At 25.8% G+C, this 18,039-nt stretch overlaps 1 protein-coding gene across 2 annotated transcripts in view; it reads left to right on the top strand.

The window, feature by feature from the left end:
• Window positions 1-17,744, top strand: part of LOC100215891 (protein unc-13 homolog B) — an 86,872-nt gene extending 69,128 nt beyond the window's left edge. For both annotated transcript variants that reach the window (XM_065814988.1, XM_065814989.1), the window contains 18 exons: window positions 46-101; window positions 213-280; window positions 399-495; window positions 646-714; window positions 820-894; window positions 1,026-1,103; window positions 1,264-1,341; window positions 2,477-2,565; window positions 5,607-5,660; window positions 5,967-6,071; window positions 6,459-6,513; window positions 6,636-6,698; window positions 11,556-11,633; window positions 11,775-11,922; window positions 12,006-12,101; window positions 12,682-12,717; window positions 12,954-13,077; window positions 17,277-17,744. In XM_065814988.1, coding sequence (XP_065671060.1) covers window positions 46-101; window positions 213-280; window positions 399-495; window positions 646-714; window positions 820-894; window positions 1,026-1,103; window positions 1,264-1,341; window positions 2,477-2,565; window positions 5,607-5,660; window positions 5,967-6,071; window positions 6,459-6,513; window positions 6,636-6,698; window positions 11,556-11,633; window positions 11,775-11,922; window positions 12,006-12,101; window positions 12,682-12,717; window positions 12,954-13,077; window positions 17,277-17,562 — 1,655 coding nt within the window. In that variant the 3' untranslated portion in view covers window positions 17,563-17,744. The remainder of the gene's footprint in view (window positions 1-45; window positions 102-212; window positions 281-398; window positions 496-645; window positions 715-819; window positions 895-1,025; window positions 1,104-1,263; window positions 1,342-2,476; window positions 2,566-5,606; window positions 5,661-5,966; window positions 6,072-6,458; window positions 6,514-6,635; window positions 6,699-11,555; window positions 11,634-11,774; window positions 11,923-12,005; window positions 12,102-12,681; window positions 12,718-12,953; window positions 13,078-17,276) is intronic.
• Window positions 17,745-18,039: the final 295 nt, after the last annotated feature.

The following is an 18,039-nucleotide window of genomic DNA, read 5'->3' as shown; positions in this document are numbered from 1 at the left end:
ACTTTTTATTTAAATTTAAAATGTGAATAATGAAATTTTTTTTAGAGCAAGAAAAACTTCAAACATGGACAAATACAGAATATATGAACTTATATTTTAAGGTTTCTTTTTATATTTACCAGGTTCTATGGGTAATATTTTTTATAGTTAATATTTTGATGAATATTTTATTGGTGATGTTAAAAAATCTTTAGTTTAAAAAGAATATTTAGGTCAAAACGTTTGGTAAACTTATAGAGCATGTTCCAGAGTATAAGGCTTCACCACCTATGTATATTTAGTAAGCTACAAAATTTTCTAAGTTTATTTTGGATTTTAATTAATAGTTTTTTATAATAAATTTACTTTCTATTTAAATGTCCTCTAAAGTACATAATTTTTTATTTTCAACATTTTAGTTGGTTTGAACCATTTATTATGATGTGGTTAGATGAGAATGATGATTTGTCTATGGATTACCTGTATAATGCTGTCGATAAAGATAAGAATGAGGGAGTAAGTTTTTTACATGTTCTTTCTGAAAACAACATTCCTCTTTTAATCATGTTTTAATTGAGATTGATAAAAGTTTTTATATATTTATTTAAAATCTTTATTTTTATTTTTTTTTTTAAGTTAATAAAATATATATATTTTTTATTTTAGTTTGAAAAACAGTCAGAAGAATTTAGATTCTCTTTTTCTGTTCCAGATATTTTTCTTTCGCTCATTCAGGTTTCAGTTATTTGTCATTTTTTTACTGTGACATATTTAGATTTTTTAAAAGTTTTTAACAGAAATTTATGTATTTAAGTATTTAACAGAATATTTTTGATTTAGAGCTTAGATATTATTATAAAGTTGGAACTACCATGTTTAGACATGGAAAAGAGGTTAATAGATCGTTTTTCTCAGGTATAAGATTATTTTTTAACTCTTTTGCAAAAACATAATTGTATGAATTAAAAAAATTTCATTTAAAATTTTTTTTTTTTTTTATTAATAAACATTTTTTAAATAATATTTTAGTTTTTTATTTACAATAGACTGTTGCTCAAGTATTGCTTCGTTATTGTGAGCTTATAATTCAAATTTTTGAAAAAATATGTCGCTGTCATATAGTGGTTAGTTTTATCTTTATTTTTAGAAAAAGATTAAAACTGCAAAAAAAAAAAGTGATATATATATATATATATATATATATATATATATATATATATATATATATATATATATATATATATATATACATACATATACTTTTTTTTTTATACATATATTCAGGCATGCATTTTGATGAATAATGTGCAACAGCTGCGAGTACAACTTCAAAAATTGTATGAATCTATTGGACCTAAAAAAGTTAGAATTTTATTTTTTTAGTCTGGATTTCATTTTGTAACAACAACTCTATTTTTTCTTAGTTTACCCTACCTGGTTTTTTTTCTAGCCATGCTCCTCGGTTATTAAAAAAAAAAATATTTTTTATCTAATTGTTTTATATATATATATATATATATATATATATATATATATATATATATATATATATATATATATATATATATATATATATATATATATATAAAACATTTAGATAAAAAAATTTTTTTTTTTTCAATAATATATATATATATATATGTATATATATAATAATATATCTATATATATACATATATACATATATAGATAAATAGATATATATACATATACATATACATATATTGATATATATATATATATATATATATATATATATATATATATATATATATACATACATATATATATATATGTATATATATATCAGTGGCAGACTGGCCCCAGGGAGCACTGGGAGAATTCCCGGTGGACCAGTATAAATTTGGGCCAGTGGGCCAGCCTATTAGCCTAAATCAGGTTGGTCAAAAATTTCAAAATGAGTGAATGCAAGAAAAGAAAGGGAGGAGCTGAAAAAAATTTATCTAATTAGAATTCGCATATTTTCTCAGTTTTATCAATTTTCAACTCGTTTCTAAACTTTCTTTTTCTTTGATGTGGGCCGGACAAATGTAAAATTCCCGGGCTGATTTCAAGCCTTAGTCTGCCCCTGATATATTTATATATATATATATATATATATATATATATATATATATATATATATATATATATATATATATATATATATTATTACTTTATGAACATCAATAAACACAAGTTTCTCTCGATACTAAATTTATTTTTTATTTTTTTAAAGAAATTTTAGCTGGATTGTTGTGACCAGCGTCTTCAGCTTAAAAATTTTTTTTGCGTTTGTTTTTTTTATTTCAATCTTATTTTTAAAACGGCAGTTCTAAGCTGAAGACGCTGGTCACAATACATGATGTCTACATTCAAAATATATATATATATAGATACAGATATATAGATATATAACAATAATACTATATATTTTATTTATTTATTTCAGAAAAACTAATTTTTATTTATAATTATTTATATTCTTTTTTATTAGATGAGTGAGAAAACACAATCATCTTTTAAAGAGCTTCAGCAAAGTCTTTCTCAATACCTGGATGACTTAAGCGTACTTTATGCTACAAGGTATAATAAAGAATACAACTTTTTTTTTTTATTTAAGATTGTTTTATGAGTTGCTTTTGTAAAATAATATTGTAAATATGTTTAAGAATGCTTTAGATATTCAAATATGCTAGTAGTCATGATTGATGGAAAACCAGACTGTTAGGTTATGGTAGACTTAAGTCAGTTAAAGCATATAACTACCATGAATTTTAAGTCATGATAGATCTATGTTCCTCTCTCTTTGAATTATTCTTTTTAACTTATCATTATAACAGCAATATGTCATGTTGCTTTTGCTAAAATAAATTTGTAAAAGTCCAATAACTATCCTCCTTTTTAAAGTTCTAATCGGCATTCACTTAGTAACACTATGAAATAGTTTGAATGATAACAATGTAATAATATTTCAATAGCCTTTAGAACTAGGTACAAAATATATTTTGTCCATGATATTTAAAGTGTTACTTATTGTTTGTATTTTTAGCAACAAGTGTTTACTGTTGTATTTTTAGCAACAAGTGTTTACTGTTGTATTTTTAGCAACAAGTGTTTACTGTTGTATTTTTAGCAACAAGTGTTTACTGTTGTATTTTTAGCAACAAGTGTTTACTGTTGTATTTTTAGCAACAAGTGTTTACTGTTGTATTTTTAGCAACAAGTGTTTACTGTTGTATTTTTAGCAACAAGTGTTTACTGTTGTATTTTTGAATTGAAATAAAAGTTGATTTAGTTAATTCTTTTTACCTGTGTTTTCGTGTCTCTGAGCACTTAATTCTACAATTTAAAAGGTAAACATCTGGAAGATGAAATTTATATTATTATCTCTAACATTATCTCTAATATCCCAATTCATTGTAATTCATTTGATTGTTTTGGACTTACAATTCGTTGTGATATTTTATTGTTTTGGACTCATCGCAAAATGTGACGGACTTACTCACACTAAGTACAATTTACTACAATCAAGTTTTTCATTGTGTAAACTGAAAGTGTATTTCCATTCTCAAATTTACCAGATATTGAATTTAAATTATTTCTTCTGATAAAATTTTTATACCTGATGATTTACCTCTGTCTACAAACCTTTTCCCATCTTTTCATTCAAATAAATTTTCTAATCAAATTAATGATTATGTTTTATCTAGTGTTTTACATTCCCAATAAGAATTCTCTTCTTCATTAGACATATTTTGTATATATTATGATATAAGCGCAAATTCCTTTCACTTTGATTCCTTTCACTTTGATACCTTTCACTTTGATACCTTTCACTTTGATACCTTTCACTTTGATACCTTTCACTTTAATACCATTCACTTTGATAAAAAAAACTCTCTTTTTTTTTCATCTAAACTATCGTTCAAAAATATTTTTAGGTTTTTTAAAGGAAATTTAAACATAATACTATCATTACTTTATTTTGATTTTTCTATTATTGGTATAAACTAAAATAAGATTAAAAGAATAAACATCTTCAATTCATCTGATTATCATTAATAATTACAACTTGAACACACACCAACTGAATCTGATTGTTGTGGTACATTATTATTACATTTATAAAATAAAAAAACACTGTTTAAACAGATAAATGATTTTACAATTTATACACCTAATTGTTTAGAATCCATGTTTGTTGAAATTATTTTTCCTTAAAAGTCTAGTATTATTTTTGGTTGCATTTATAAACACCCTTCTATGGATGTAAATGTTTTTAGTATCATGTCTGTTTTACTTCAAATATTTGCTTCAAGAATCTGCTGAAAATAAATTTGTTTTCTTACTTTTATATTTTAACATCAATCTAGTAGTAACATTTATATATATAAATATACTTTTATTTATATGTTTATATACTTTTATATTTTAACATTAATCTAGTAGTAACATTTATATATATAAATATACTTTTATTTATATGTTTATATACTTTTATATTTTAACATTAATCTAGTAGTAATGACATTAAGGCATCTGATTTTTTTAACTTTCTTTTTATAATTTTTTTTTTCCTTGCTTCTTTATCATTTATTACTTATCATTATTACATAGACATTATTACATACACTGATTGCTCTGCAAATTATTTTAGGATGTTTGACAGCTTCTATTCTTAATCACTTCAATTTTGTCCCAATTTCAATGAATTATTTATGCTACACAGACACAATTTATATAGCAGGGATTTTATAAACTTTAAAAAAGAAAACTTTATCTGACTTGTTAAAAATTGCAATGATGTTATAAAGATCAGATCAATACTAACTCCAGATGTTTATTACTGAACATTTTAAATTGTTGTGCTTCATCTAAAAAGTATTGTAAGTTTCAAACGCCAATTTGTATAAAAATATTGTAAGTTTCAAACGCCAAAACAATGGATTATAAAAGGAATTCTAAGAAAATCATTAGGTCCAAACATCCCACAAACATTCTTTTAGATTTTTCTTTTTTTAATTATTATTATCTACAAATTATGATTTTTTTATGTTTATTTTTTTAAATGTATGTTCTTTTTATATGCTTAGTATTAGTCATATTATGTTTAAATATATGGTGTCACTCCTTTAATCAGACTTGTGTATGAGTGACACCATCCTTATAAATCATTAACTTATTATTATAAATAATTATTACAAGTAATATTATATTAATATTCATTATCATTTAATTTTTTTAAATTTATTGTTATTGTTGTAATTTTTTATTATTATTACTATAACTTGTATTAATTTTGCTATCTTATTATATTTATTATAATTATTTTTATTGTTATCATTTTTGTTGCTAATTATGTTATTGTTTTTACTACTATTCTAAAAATGAACAGAAAATGTTGTTGTATCTAGTTTAAATCGGATTTAAACTCTTAATCAAATCTTTCATTGTGTTAATTGCTTATTTTTTTAATTTGAATTTGAATTCAAATTTGTATTGATAGTTAAAAAAAAAAAATTTAAAGCTGCTCTTATCTATTCTATCATACCAGCTCATATTTTTTTTGTACATGTGTTTTAAAACATGTGGTATTTTGAATTATTTTGACTCTTAAATTTTAGTGTTTCTGAGAAAATTCAAGAATGTTGCAAGTTGTTAAATGTACAGTTGATCAAGTAAAACCTTTTTTTTTTGTCAACTTTTCTTTATTTGTGTCTATATTTTTGTTGTATTTGTAATAAAAGTTTAGAGAGATAAAATTTAGTTTGATAAATAGATACTTAAGAGATAAATAAATAAATAGCTTTTTAAAATTTGAAAGTTTTAATATCTATTAAATATAAGTTTTATCTATTAAATATAAGTTTTATCTATTAAATATAAGTTTTGGTAAAAAATTAACAACAGTATTATATGTTAAGTATTTTTTGTATTTTTAAATAATTATTTTTTTATATTTTTTGTAAATAAAATTGTTTCAGAATTAAAGGTGTGGGATCTAACAATATGTCAAATATGGAAAAACAACTTCTTGAAAAAGATGCTGAGGATGTCATGCACGCTCTTTTTGTTTTTATGGAAGAAAAGTATTCTTCCTTTTTTTTTTTTTAATTATACTAACACCAAGTTACATTCCTTTTTTCTTTTTTTTAATTTTATAAGACAATTTTTTTGTTTAATGTTATTCAGATTTCAGTCTGAAATCAAGTTTCAAACATTGATAACATTTTTAATGGTATGCAAGTTTATATAAGCCTGAAATCAATTTTTAAAAAAAATTACTTTCATAACAAAAAGTTGTTATGATTTATTTTACTGTTGATTTTAATTTTGTTTTTATCTGGAGATCAGGTGATAAGGTTGTTCTCAGGTGGTTTTTATGAGATATTTAGATTTATTTAATTCTCTCTCACACACATACATCAATGATATTAGAGTTAAACTTTTGATTGTATACAATGATATTGTTTTAGTTTTCCTACATATGCAAAGTATTGTGAAAAACCTGTTTTAAAAAGATTATTAAAGGTAATGTTAATTTTAAATTACATCTAAAGGATTCTTAAAGAATTAAATATTAAAGATTAAACCTTTGTTTTAAATGTTTAAATATTTTGGTTTAAAAGTTATGGTTTATCATTTTATCTTAGGAGTTATGGAAGATGGTGATGAACAGCATAGAGAAAGTTATTGTGTTACCCCCTCTGCCTATTGTAAGTAAATGTATTTACCAATTAGCAATTGTATGTATTACAGAATCAAGGAATAAGTGACTTGGGACTTACTTGGTCGTCTGTAATTTTTACCATAAAATGTAAATTTTGTTTTTTTAAATCAAAAGGCCAGAAAAAATTTAAAAACTTTTTTTTAAAGTTTTTTTAATTGATAGATTGCCTGCCCAAACCAAAACCCTCAGTCAATGTAGCAGCGCTCCTCACATGTTATACCTATTTGTCAGTAGCTGTAGCAGTACTCCTCGCATAACATAAATATAAACATTTGGAATGCTTTTACTTTTTTCTCAAATAGAAGTATTTGGAATGCTTTTTCTTTTTAATTCAGAAAGTTTTTCCATTTAAAAAAAATAAAAACAATCCAAATGTTTTTAAAAACATTTTATTAAGTTGCATTTTTGTTGTTTTTAAGAAACAATAAAATTTCATTAGTTTCCGTAATTAAATTGAATGGTTTTTACATAAAACTAACTTGTATATATGTTTTATTAATAGGGTGGTCTGTGCACCACTGTTCATAATATGTATATATCAATATTGCATTAATCTGGAACAAGATGTCGGTATTGCAGAAGACCTGTTGGGAGATGATTTTTGCACAGTAAAAAAAACAAAACATCCATCCATCCATCTCTTTCTCTCTCTCTCTCTCTCTCTCTCTCTCTCTCTCTCTCTCTCTCTCTCTCTCTCTCTCTCTATATATATATATATATATATATATATATATATATATATATATATATATATATATATATATATATATATATATATATATAGGGTGTTTTTTTTAGAGGTATAGAACTTTAAATTGCAATAAAACAACGATGGATTATTCGATTGACAAGAATTTTTTTTATTAGAAAGATAATCTTGTGGCATTACATTTTAAATATAATTTCTGGCATATGACCGCCACGGCTGGCTCGGATGTAGTCCAATCTGGACATCCAATTTTCGATGACTTTTTTCAACATTTGTGGCCGTATATCGGCAATAACACGGCGAATGTTGTCTTCTAAATGGTCAAGCATTTGTGGCTTATCCGCATAGACTAATGACTTTACATAGCCCCACAGAAAGTAGTCTAGCGGTGTTAAATCACAAGATCTCGGAGGCCAATTCACAGGTCCAAAACGTGAAATTGGGCGGTCACCAAACGTGTCTTTCAATAAATCGATTGTGGCACGAGCTGTGTGACATGTTGCGCTGTCTTGTTGAAACCACAGCTCCTGGACATCATGGTTGTTCAATTCAGGAATGCAAAAGTTTGTAATCATGGCTCTATACTTATCACCATTGACTGTAACGTTCTGGCCATCATCATTTTTGAAGAAGTACGGACCAATGATTCCACCAGCCCATAAAGCGCACCAAACAGTCATTTTTTCTGGATGTAACTGTGTTTTGACATACACTTGAGGATTATCTTCACTCCAAATGCGGCAGTTTTGTTTGTTGACGTAACCATTCAACCAGAAATGCGCTTCATCGCTAAAGAAAATTCGCTTATGAAAATCGGGAACAACGGCAATCTCGTTTTGGGCCCATTCGACGAATCTACGCCTTGCTTGATGATCGTTTGGCTTCAATTCTTGCACGAGTTGGATTTTGTAAGCACGCATACCAAGATCCTTCCGCAAAATCTTCCATACAGTGGATGGACACAGATCCAATTCCTGTGCTCGATGGCGGATAGACTCATTCGGGTCTTCCGCAATGCTACGCTCTACAGTAGCAATAGCTTCTTCTGTACGCACCGTACGGCGTCTCTGGGGATGCGAGTTATCAATAAGAGTAAACGTGGTGCGAAAACATTCCATGGTTAATCGAATTAACTGCTCTGATGGATGATTTTGTCGAGGATAAAATGGATGTAGAGCGCAATACGTATTCCGCACAGAACCATTATTTTCGAAATAAAATTGAACTATTTGCAAGCGTCGTTCAGGCGTGAGTCTATTCATGATGAATTGCCAAACCAAACTGAGAATAAATCACTTGTCACCTGATAAATCGGTTGCCATCTTGAACAGTAATGCCAACTTAAAGTTCTATACCTCTAAAAAAAACACCCTTTATATATATATATATATATATATATATATATATATATATATATATATATATATATATATATATATATATATATAATCATAGCAGCTCTTGGAATTAGGAAAAATAAGATCAGCAATAGTTTTCCAATCTATTGTGATTCCAATCAATGTGAGGTCTGTGTGAAATCTAATCTGTGTGAAAAAATCTAAAAAAAAGGTTTGACCATAAAACATAGAAATGAGGTTGGCCATTTTTTGCCAACCTCAAACACTTGAAGGTTGGCAGTTAGGTCGGCATTACCAAATGCCAACCCCAAGTTCCAAGGGTTGTGTGTATATATTTTTTTTTTCTTTATATATATATGTATATACATATATATACATATATTTTATTTTCATCTATATACAAAAACAATTAATTACAGTAATATAACCATATTTAAACTTTGCTGTAACCCTAAACCTAAGCCTGACCTTGATGCTAACCCAAACCAACCATTAGTCAGTGTAGCAGCACTCTTTTGCGAGTAAGGCTATTTGATAGTTAATGTATGTACTTTTCGCTCTCTATAAAAGTTGCTTACAGGGACTTTTTTCCACAAAAAAATGATGCTTACGGGGACAAAAAATTAACACGTACACAAAAATGTCCCCGATGATACTAATGTAAGTATTCTTTTTTTGTAAAATCTGTCCCCGTAAGTGTGCATATATATATATTAGGGTGTGTTATACTTTATAATTAAAAAAAATTTTTTTACAAAAATCCGGTATATAGAAAACTTGTGTACAACTAATTTAAAACTGAAACCAGGGAAGTGGGGAAGTGTGTTCTAAAATTGCAAATTTATAATAAATTTTTCGTTATTAGCTTTGACCCTAACCACAGATACTGTTTTGCATCCATGCATTTTTAAACGCAAGTAGTTGTTTACACCCACTCACTTAGAGTTTTCTGTGTGATGTGTGATATTAAAACTGTAAAAAGTTATAAATGTAAAAATGTAAAAAAGTTGCATTAAAAATGCGTTTAAAAATGTTATTTTTATACATCAAAAAATATTATTTAAAAAAAACTACATTTGCATAAAAGGTTTGCTAATTATGAAATTTGCTATTTATCTATTTTAATTAGCAGAGTCAATATCATCAAGAACTAGAAAAATGAGTGAATCAAAGCTTTTGTAATGTAAAGGTTGTGGAAAATATTTTTTTCTATCAGAATTACCAATGCTATAAGATCTTCTTAGACATGGTTTTTTTTACAAGAAAGAAACAATAAAAATAAAAGAAATTATCCAATAAAATACTTATTGAACGATTTTTACTTAAAGTTGATTTTTAAAGGATCCATGCAAATGCTTTATTTGTATATCCTGTAACGCATGTTGAACGATATATTACTGCGAGATTGGTGTATGATTGAAATGCAGCCAATCTGGTTGCTAGGGAAATAAGCAAGCTTAAAGGATAAATATGGATTTATGGCTAAACTTGACAAATTGTTTGATATACTGAATTGTAATTATTACTTGTCAAGAGAAAAACTGTTCGTCAGAATGTAACAATGAAGTCCACGTTAATTGCATGTGCAAAAAGAAAAAAAAGAATCCAAAAAGAAGAGTTAACTTTTAAACTTCTAAAATTAAAATTAATTTTAGTTATATAACAAATATCTACCTGTTTCAACTACAAACTAACAAAATCTAATTAAATTCAAGATAAACTTTTTACATACAACTATTTGTATTTTACTTATGTTAAGACATTACAGATAAAAAGTATTTAACTACACAACTAGTTCCTTGTTGGATTATTTTTACATGCCTATGTAAAAATAAAGTTGAACACAGGTTTACTGAAGGACCGAGACACATTCTTTACCAGCTTAGCCTTCTGAAACATCAATCAAGTGAAGTAGTTGCAATTGTTATGCCATCAGTTTGACGTTCAGCATGCTTTCTCGAAGTCCGTCATACAGACCTTGCTCTACTCAGAGAATGTAGAGGAAAGAAAGAATGGTATAAAGTTAATTGTGAAAATCAGAGGCCCCAATGACGAAAAACTTCAAACTGGTTATAAAAATGTGAGAGCTAGAGTAACTGCAGAAATAAAACCTAATGCAACAACACTTATACAGTTAATCAACTGGACTATCTTCTATAAGCCTAATCTTATTTGTGATCTGACAACAGAAGTATAACAGATTATATTTCAGCCTATGGATGTTCCGAATCGGCCTTGTCATGGGCAGTCAATTGAAAGACGAGTTAAACAGGTAACGGACCAGCAACAAAAGTTTATTCTCACGAAAAACAGGATGGTTTTATAAGAGGGTAGGATTTATCAAGACAGTTGATGTCTATTATTTAATAGACATCAACTGTCTTGATAAATCCTACCCTCTTATAACCATTTTTGACCATTTTTGACAATCTTTGACCATTTGGTCAAAGAAAGATTTGATCTTAATGACAAGAATTTAAAAAATGTCAATTTTGTTTTGTTAAAAAAGTTAGAATTAAAAAGTATTCTTATTTTATTAATAAGATTACTAAATAGAAACTGTTATAAAAGTTTTAATGTTAATAGATTTAAAAAAAAAGTTTAAGCTGTCATTTATATATATGTATTTATAAATATATATATATATATATATATATATATATATATATATATATATATATATATATATATATATATATATATATATATATATATATATATATATATATATATATATATATATATATATATATATATATACACTTTTATTTATAAGGATGGTGTTCAAGCAGACTCTCACAATCTTAACCCTCGTCAGTGTAAAATATTAGAAATTGTATTAGAAATTGTTCAGGTAAAATTTTAGATATTGTTCAGGTAAAATTAATCTGATTGGTTTTGTTTTAATGTTTTATTCTAAGAGTAAAAGTAATTTTTTTTTTTTCTGTTGCAAAAAATTTAGTTTTAAGTAAATTATTTTTAATTTTTTTATTAGAATTTTTTTCATGCACGTGGTGACGGTTTGAAAAAATCATTCTTAGAAAAAAGTCCTGATATCAAATCACTACATTATGCTTTGTCTCTATATTCTCAAACTACAGACTCTCTTATTAAGACATTTATTGAAACTCAAGACCAACAAAGTAATTTTATTGCATGAGACCAGAAAAGTTGTTAATACACAAAACAAATAAAATTAATTTAACTTTATTCTGATTTTTTTTAGGTGCTTTTGCTGCAGAAGGGTGTGTTGGTGAGATTGATATTCAGATTGACTTATTTACTTATGCAGCATCTGGTGAACACAAAGTCACTGTAAAAGGTAAACTAAAAAAGTACAATTACTTTTCAGCATAAGTTTTAAATGTTGACATCTTCAATAGATTTTATTTGTATAAATAATTTTTTTTATTAAACTTATTTTTATGGATTAACTTCTATTTGTTAAATATATATTTATTTTTACAATATTTCGAGGGAATATAGATACCCTCGTTTTTCAGCATAAGATATTGTAAAATTACTTTTTTTCTAATAAAATTACACTATTACATTATTAAATTACTAAAATCTGTTTTCAAGACAACCACGCAAATACAGCAACTGTAAGAACTTTCAAAACTCCATTTTATTTCATAATTCCATTTTGTTTCATAATTCCATTTTATCTCATAACTTAATTTTATTTCAAAATCTCATAGCTCCATTTTATTCATTTATCTCATAACTCCATTTTATCTCAAGTTTTATTTTAACTCATAACACCATTTTTTCTCATGGGACTATTTTATCTCATGGCAACATTTTATCTCATGACACCATTTTATCAGATTTGTGTGACTGTCTTGGGGACATGATTATTTATTATTAGTTATTAGCAACAATTATTCTTATTTTATTAGTTGTTGAAGCAAAAAATCTTCTGTGGCAAACAAAAGGTAAGATTATAATAAAACAAAAGGTAAGATTATAATGAAAAAAACCATCAACAAAAAGTATTATTACATACATTTCAACTACTTTTTTAGTTCTTGTTAAACACGTTCATTTTGTAGATTTTTTATCAATAGTAATCATAATTGATTAATGACGTTGTTATATATGCATAATAATTCTTAATTAAATATTTGTATTTTTTTTTAGCTTTGATTTTTTTTTTTTTTTGTTGATTTAGGTGTGTTTCGACCTTTTATAGAAGTTAACATACTTGGTCCTCATCTGACAGATAAAACTAAAAGAAATTCTACAAGGTCAAAAAACAATAACTGGTCTCCTAAATTCAACGAGATAATGAACTTGTAAGTTTTTGAATTCTAGTGATTGCATTTTTATACGCTTTACTTTTGTTTTTGAACTTTTAGACAATTTTTTTACTTAAAACCTATATTAATCATAATAAAGAAACAATAAATCATAAAAAAGAAACAGATTAATGTTTTTCTGTAGCAAAAATTAATCGCCATTTCAGTAAAAGTTCATAAAGCTCAATTTGATAAGAGTTATTAAAAAAATCTATAATGACAGCAATAGCGATTGTGATGTTGTTAAATCAACAATGACTGTTGATGTTGCTAAATACATAAACATGTGATGTTGCCAAATGCCCCAACAGCAACTCTTGATGTGATGTTGATAAATGCACCAACAGCAACTTTTGATGTAATGTTGCTAAATGCATCAACAACGACTCTTAATGTGATGTTGCTAAATGCATCAACAGCCACTGTTGGTTTGATTTTATTTTTAAACCTGATCTAATTAAAAAAGAAAAAGAAATTTCCAATTATTAAACGGAAGTTTTTAAAGACAAGCTATTCAAAGTTCTTGACAACCAATATTTTATTAAAGCATTAAAGTCATAATTTAATTGTGTTTTATTTAGTTATTTTGTAATTTCATGAAAACAATAAACCTTTGTCTTTTTATAAAAAAAAACGTTTTACTATTTTCAATAAATATTTCATCTTAAAATAATTATATAAGAAAAGAAAAATTGATTAAGTTTAAGGTACAGTGATCTAGAAACGTCAACACAGTATGCTACATTGTTATACGTGCTCCATTTATATTACAAAACAAAGTTACCATGTCCAAATCAAAAAATATACACCTATTGCCATTGACAGGAATCCCTTGAGACTTTGCAAGTAATTGGTGAACACTGCAATGATTTTCAAAAGCAACTGATTGCAACTGCTTTTAATTAGGGCTTTGTATTTAATTTTCCTTTGGAATGGATGACTATTCATGAAATAAATTGAGCAGAAAGTAACTTAATGGTAAATAATTTTAATGTATTTTGTTACATTAATTTAATAAAGTTTGCAACGAAATTAGAAGTCATTAAAACCAGATCATTCAGTAAAAAAAACCAGATCAGTCAGTAAAACCAAAAAACCAGATCAGTCAGTAAAAAAATTTTTTACTGACTGATCTGGGTTTTTTGTAAGATGCGCAAAATACAACAAAACATGCTTGACAACACTAATACTGATATAATGCATATCACACTAAAACAAATTTTATATCTAAAATATCTTATTTATAAGGTTTTACAAATTTTTCTTTTAATCATTTGAGTTTAATCCATCTTTTTTATTTTTTAAATCTTAGATATCAGTATCAGCTTTTTGATATATAAAATCAAAAAGTCTGTGTTTTGATATCTGCGACGGCCTTAAAAGTGGCATCTGGTAGAAAAGCATCCTAAAACTTTCTCATTAAATGCTATTCCACGGTGCTCCGTGATATGACCACTTGAACTATATATTTATGAAAAGTATATATACAGATATATGTTCGTAGTGTTAAAATAAGTAATTCTCATTATGTTTGTAATTTAAAAGATTAATAAACAGAGAAGAGTAAGAAATTTAATAGTTGCCATTAATTTTCTTACTTTCTAACTAAACTTTGTAAAATCATATTTTAAAAATATTTAATTTTTCAATACCTATTTATTAAAAACATTTAAAATATGGCCTTACAATATTTTGAATGTTTTTAAGAAGTATAAAATGTGTTGACGTCAATCAATATGTTGACGTCAGGGCGTAAATGAAAATATAAGTTTAGCAGTAAGCTTCGGAAGTTTATTTGCGAATAAAGTTATTTTTAAATAAATTTCATTTACAATAATAACAAAAAATGGAGAGAAAAAAATTAAATTAAAAATTTTTTTGTAAGGTTTAAAAAAAAATTATTTTGTATTTTGCTTTTTTTATTATTTTAAATAGTAAATATTTAGCAAAAAAGAGTTAAAATTTTCTTTCGCTACTAAACCGTAGCGTTATTGAAAATATTTATTGGTAACTGTTAATTGCGCCCAATAATAATGGCGTTAATTAATTATATGTTAGTTATTTAACCTTAGTTAATTAACCCAATGTTAATAATATTATTGAAAGTATTTGTTAGTAATTGTTAATTTTGTTTTAGGATGTCACCAAAAAAAAATGAGAACTTCATACAGTGATAATGTTATATCATTTTCTCTTTAACTATATTTTAAACATCTTTTTAAAAGGTTTTTATATATGATCAATATGATCACTCAGAATATGTGTCGATACATTTAAATATATATTTAAATAATTAAATATTTATTAATGTTACTATTTAAATAAGTTTATATAACAGAAACAGTTTATGTTATTGTCTATTCCCACTTTAATGCTTTAATAAAATATTGGTTGTCAAGAACTTTGAATAGCTGTCTTTAATTTTGAATTACACTTTTCAAAACCGATTTCGTTTAATGATTTTTGTATTTCATATTTCTCATAATAAAGTCCTCCATAAGTTGTGTTGAGGCTGTTGACGCTGTCGGTTTTTGACTGATCGTTTATATGTATGTGTTGCAAAATGATGTGGTTTTTACTCCAAATTCGTCTATGGTCGTTTCTGTTGTTTCGCCAAGCGATAAATCATTTTTGACAATCTGTTTACCAGGGCATCCTGAAACTGTCCCTCTGCGTTTTGTCAATCTTATTTTCATTTCTTCGTCAATTTTATTATGACTAGTTAAATTGTCGGAACTTCTCGTTGATTGACTCTTTTTTTGAGATTTTTTTTTAGTAACTAGCGATAACTTTTCAAAAACATAACATTGTTTTAATTTTAACTTGCTCTGAAAAACTAAACTGGAGTTGGTCATCGTTGCTAAACTGGAGTTGGTCATCATAAGTTTTCACTTATGGCTCGTATTGTTAACTGGCTTTTATTATTGTACGACGTATTGTTGGCTTTTTTGTACGCTTTGCAGCTTATTAATTTTGTTTTTGAAATTCGGACTATTTGCAGAATGTTGCTGTCTGCAGGTTGATATTTTTAGTTGTGATTTTATTTACTAAGGTTACAAACATAATCCGTCATTTTGACATCCGTGTTAACAATAATAGTATAAGATATTAATAAAAATTTTTAAACTTCTGTTGAGATACAATACTTTTCAACTTTACATAAAAATATAATAGCTTAAAACTAAGCTTTTATTATTAAAAAATTTCGTGACAATTTTTTTATTTTTCTAAAAGTGGCGTTTTGAAATTGTTTAGTCTCGTTTAACGGTTTTTACTTCATTTGAATCTTTTGTTTCAACTGATTAAGAATTTGTTTGACTCCGATTTCTACATTTGTTTTTTTGTTTTTTTTAACGCTTCGTTATCTTCGGAATCTTTGCTATATTTTGAATATAGAAAAAAAATCATCAAATAGGTTTTAAAGTTCCGGCAATATCACAATTTTTTTTTATTTCTATCCGCAAAATATCTTTATGAATATTTAGAGGAAGTAACATACGTTAATATACTTTAGATAGTTTCCAGCATTATAAGAACAAAAAAAAAAAAAGATAAGTTTATTTTTTTATTTATTTATTTTATTTTTATTATTATTGCAAATCTGAATTTGAAACACTTTTTCCTGTAAAAATCATTAACCAATAAATATAAATATAATAAACAAAAAAAAATCATTACTTAAATTATTATATCATTTTGTTTTATTTAAAAAGAATAAAAACTTAATGATGAAAAGAATTTTAAAATATTTTTTTTTTTTATAAAAATGTCTTAAACAAAAATTTGAATTAAAAAACTAATTAAAGCCAAACCGTTTATTTTGTTTATTTTGTGTTAAATTTAATACGAATTAATTATTTTTGTGATATTTCGGGCCATTCTAATAATAGGACAGTCCATACGTTTTATAGTTTATCTGAGTTAAAATACTTTAACGCAAAATAGCGAAGAAGTTTTTTTTATTTTGGAGACAGCCGTGAAAGTTATCATTGTAATTAGATTTGTGCTCTTTGGGGCCGACCATAAATGACGTCATTCTGAATTTAATTACTAACCAGAAGTAGAAGTTTATTAGCTCCCTTCCGCAGAGATTTTCATTGAACATAAGACGCTTAACTTAAGATCTTAAAGTCTCTTAAAGTGGTTTTTATAATTGTGAAAGAGTTTTTCATTTTTTTCATTTATTTTGTTTTTAGTCAACTAGGAAACGAAGATCCACTTTCTTGTTATGAACTACAAATTTCTGCAAAAGATTATTGTTTTGGACGTAAAAATCATTTGATTGGAGTAACGGTATTACCGCTTCGCAATATATGTAACCGTGGTTCGTTTGCTTCGTGGTGTGCATTGGGCAGATCACTTTATATGAACGATACAGGATGGACTATATTACGTATTTTGTCACAAAGGACTAATGACGAAATTGCGCGAGATTTTGTAATGCTAAAATTTGACCGGCGCATAGATGCGGAAATGGGTTGATTTTTTATTTAACAAGTACGGGAGTGAGCATTTAACCGAATTCTTTACTCTGTTTTTCATTAGAGAATGCGTTACAAATATAGAAAAAAAAATTTCCTATTTAAAATCCTGACTTTACTTCTGTAAAATATCTAATCATGTAAGTTAATTGCATTCAAATACATGTCATTTATGCTAAAGTATTCAAATATATTTTATTAAAATATTATTTTTAAAAAATGTTATTAATTAAAAAATCAATATATTTTTATAAACAATTTTATTTTTAGAAGTAAATTTTTGTAAATTTCTACTCGACTACTCTTTCAATGTAGCAAAATGTCTTCTTAGTGACATTTTTTTCAACAATCAAAAATTTAGTTATTATTTAAATTATCATAAATATTCGCTCAAGTCAATAATTCCAAACAATTAAATTTAAAGAAGTTTTATTTTATAATTTGAATCTCTGGATACGAATTTATATAGTAGAAGAAA

The sequence above is a fragment of the Hydra vulgaris genome, chromosome 13 (genome assembly GCF_038396675.1).
Source record: "Hydra vulgaris chromosome 13, alternate assembly HydraT2T_AEP".
Classification (NCBI taxonomy): Eukaryota; Metazoa; Cnidaria; class Hydrozoa; order Anthoathecata; family Hydridae; genus Hydra; species Hydra vulgaris.
Note: the sequence above shows the minus strand (reverse complement) of the source record. Positions and strands in the feature narration are given on the sequence as shown.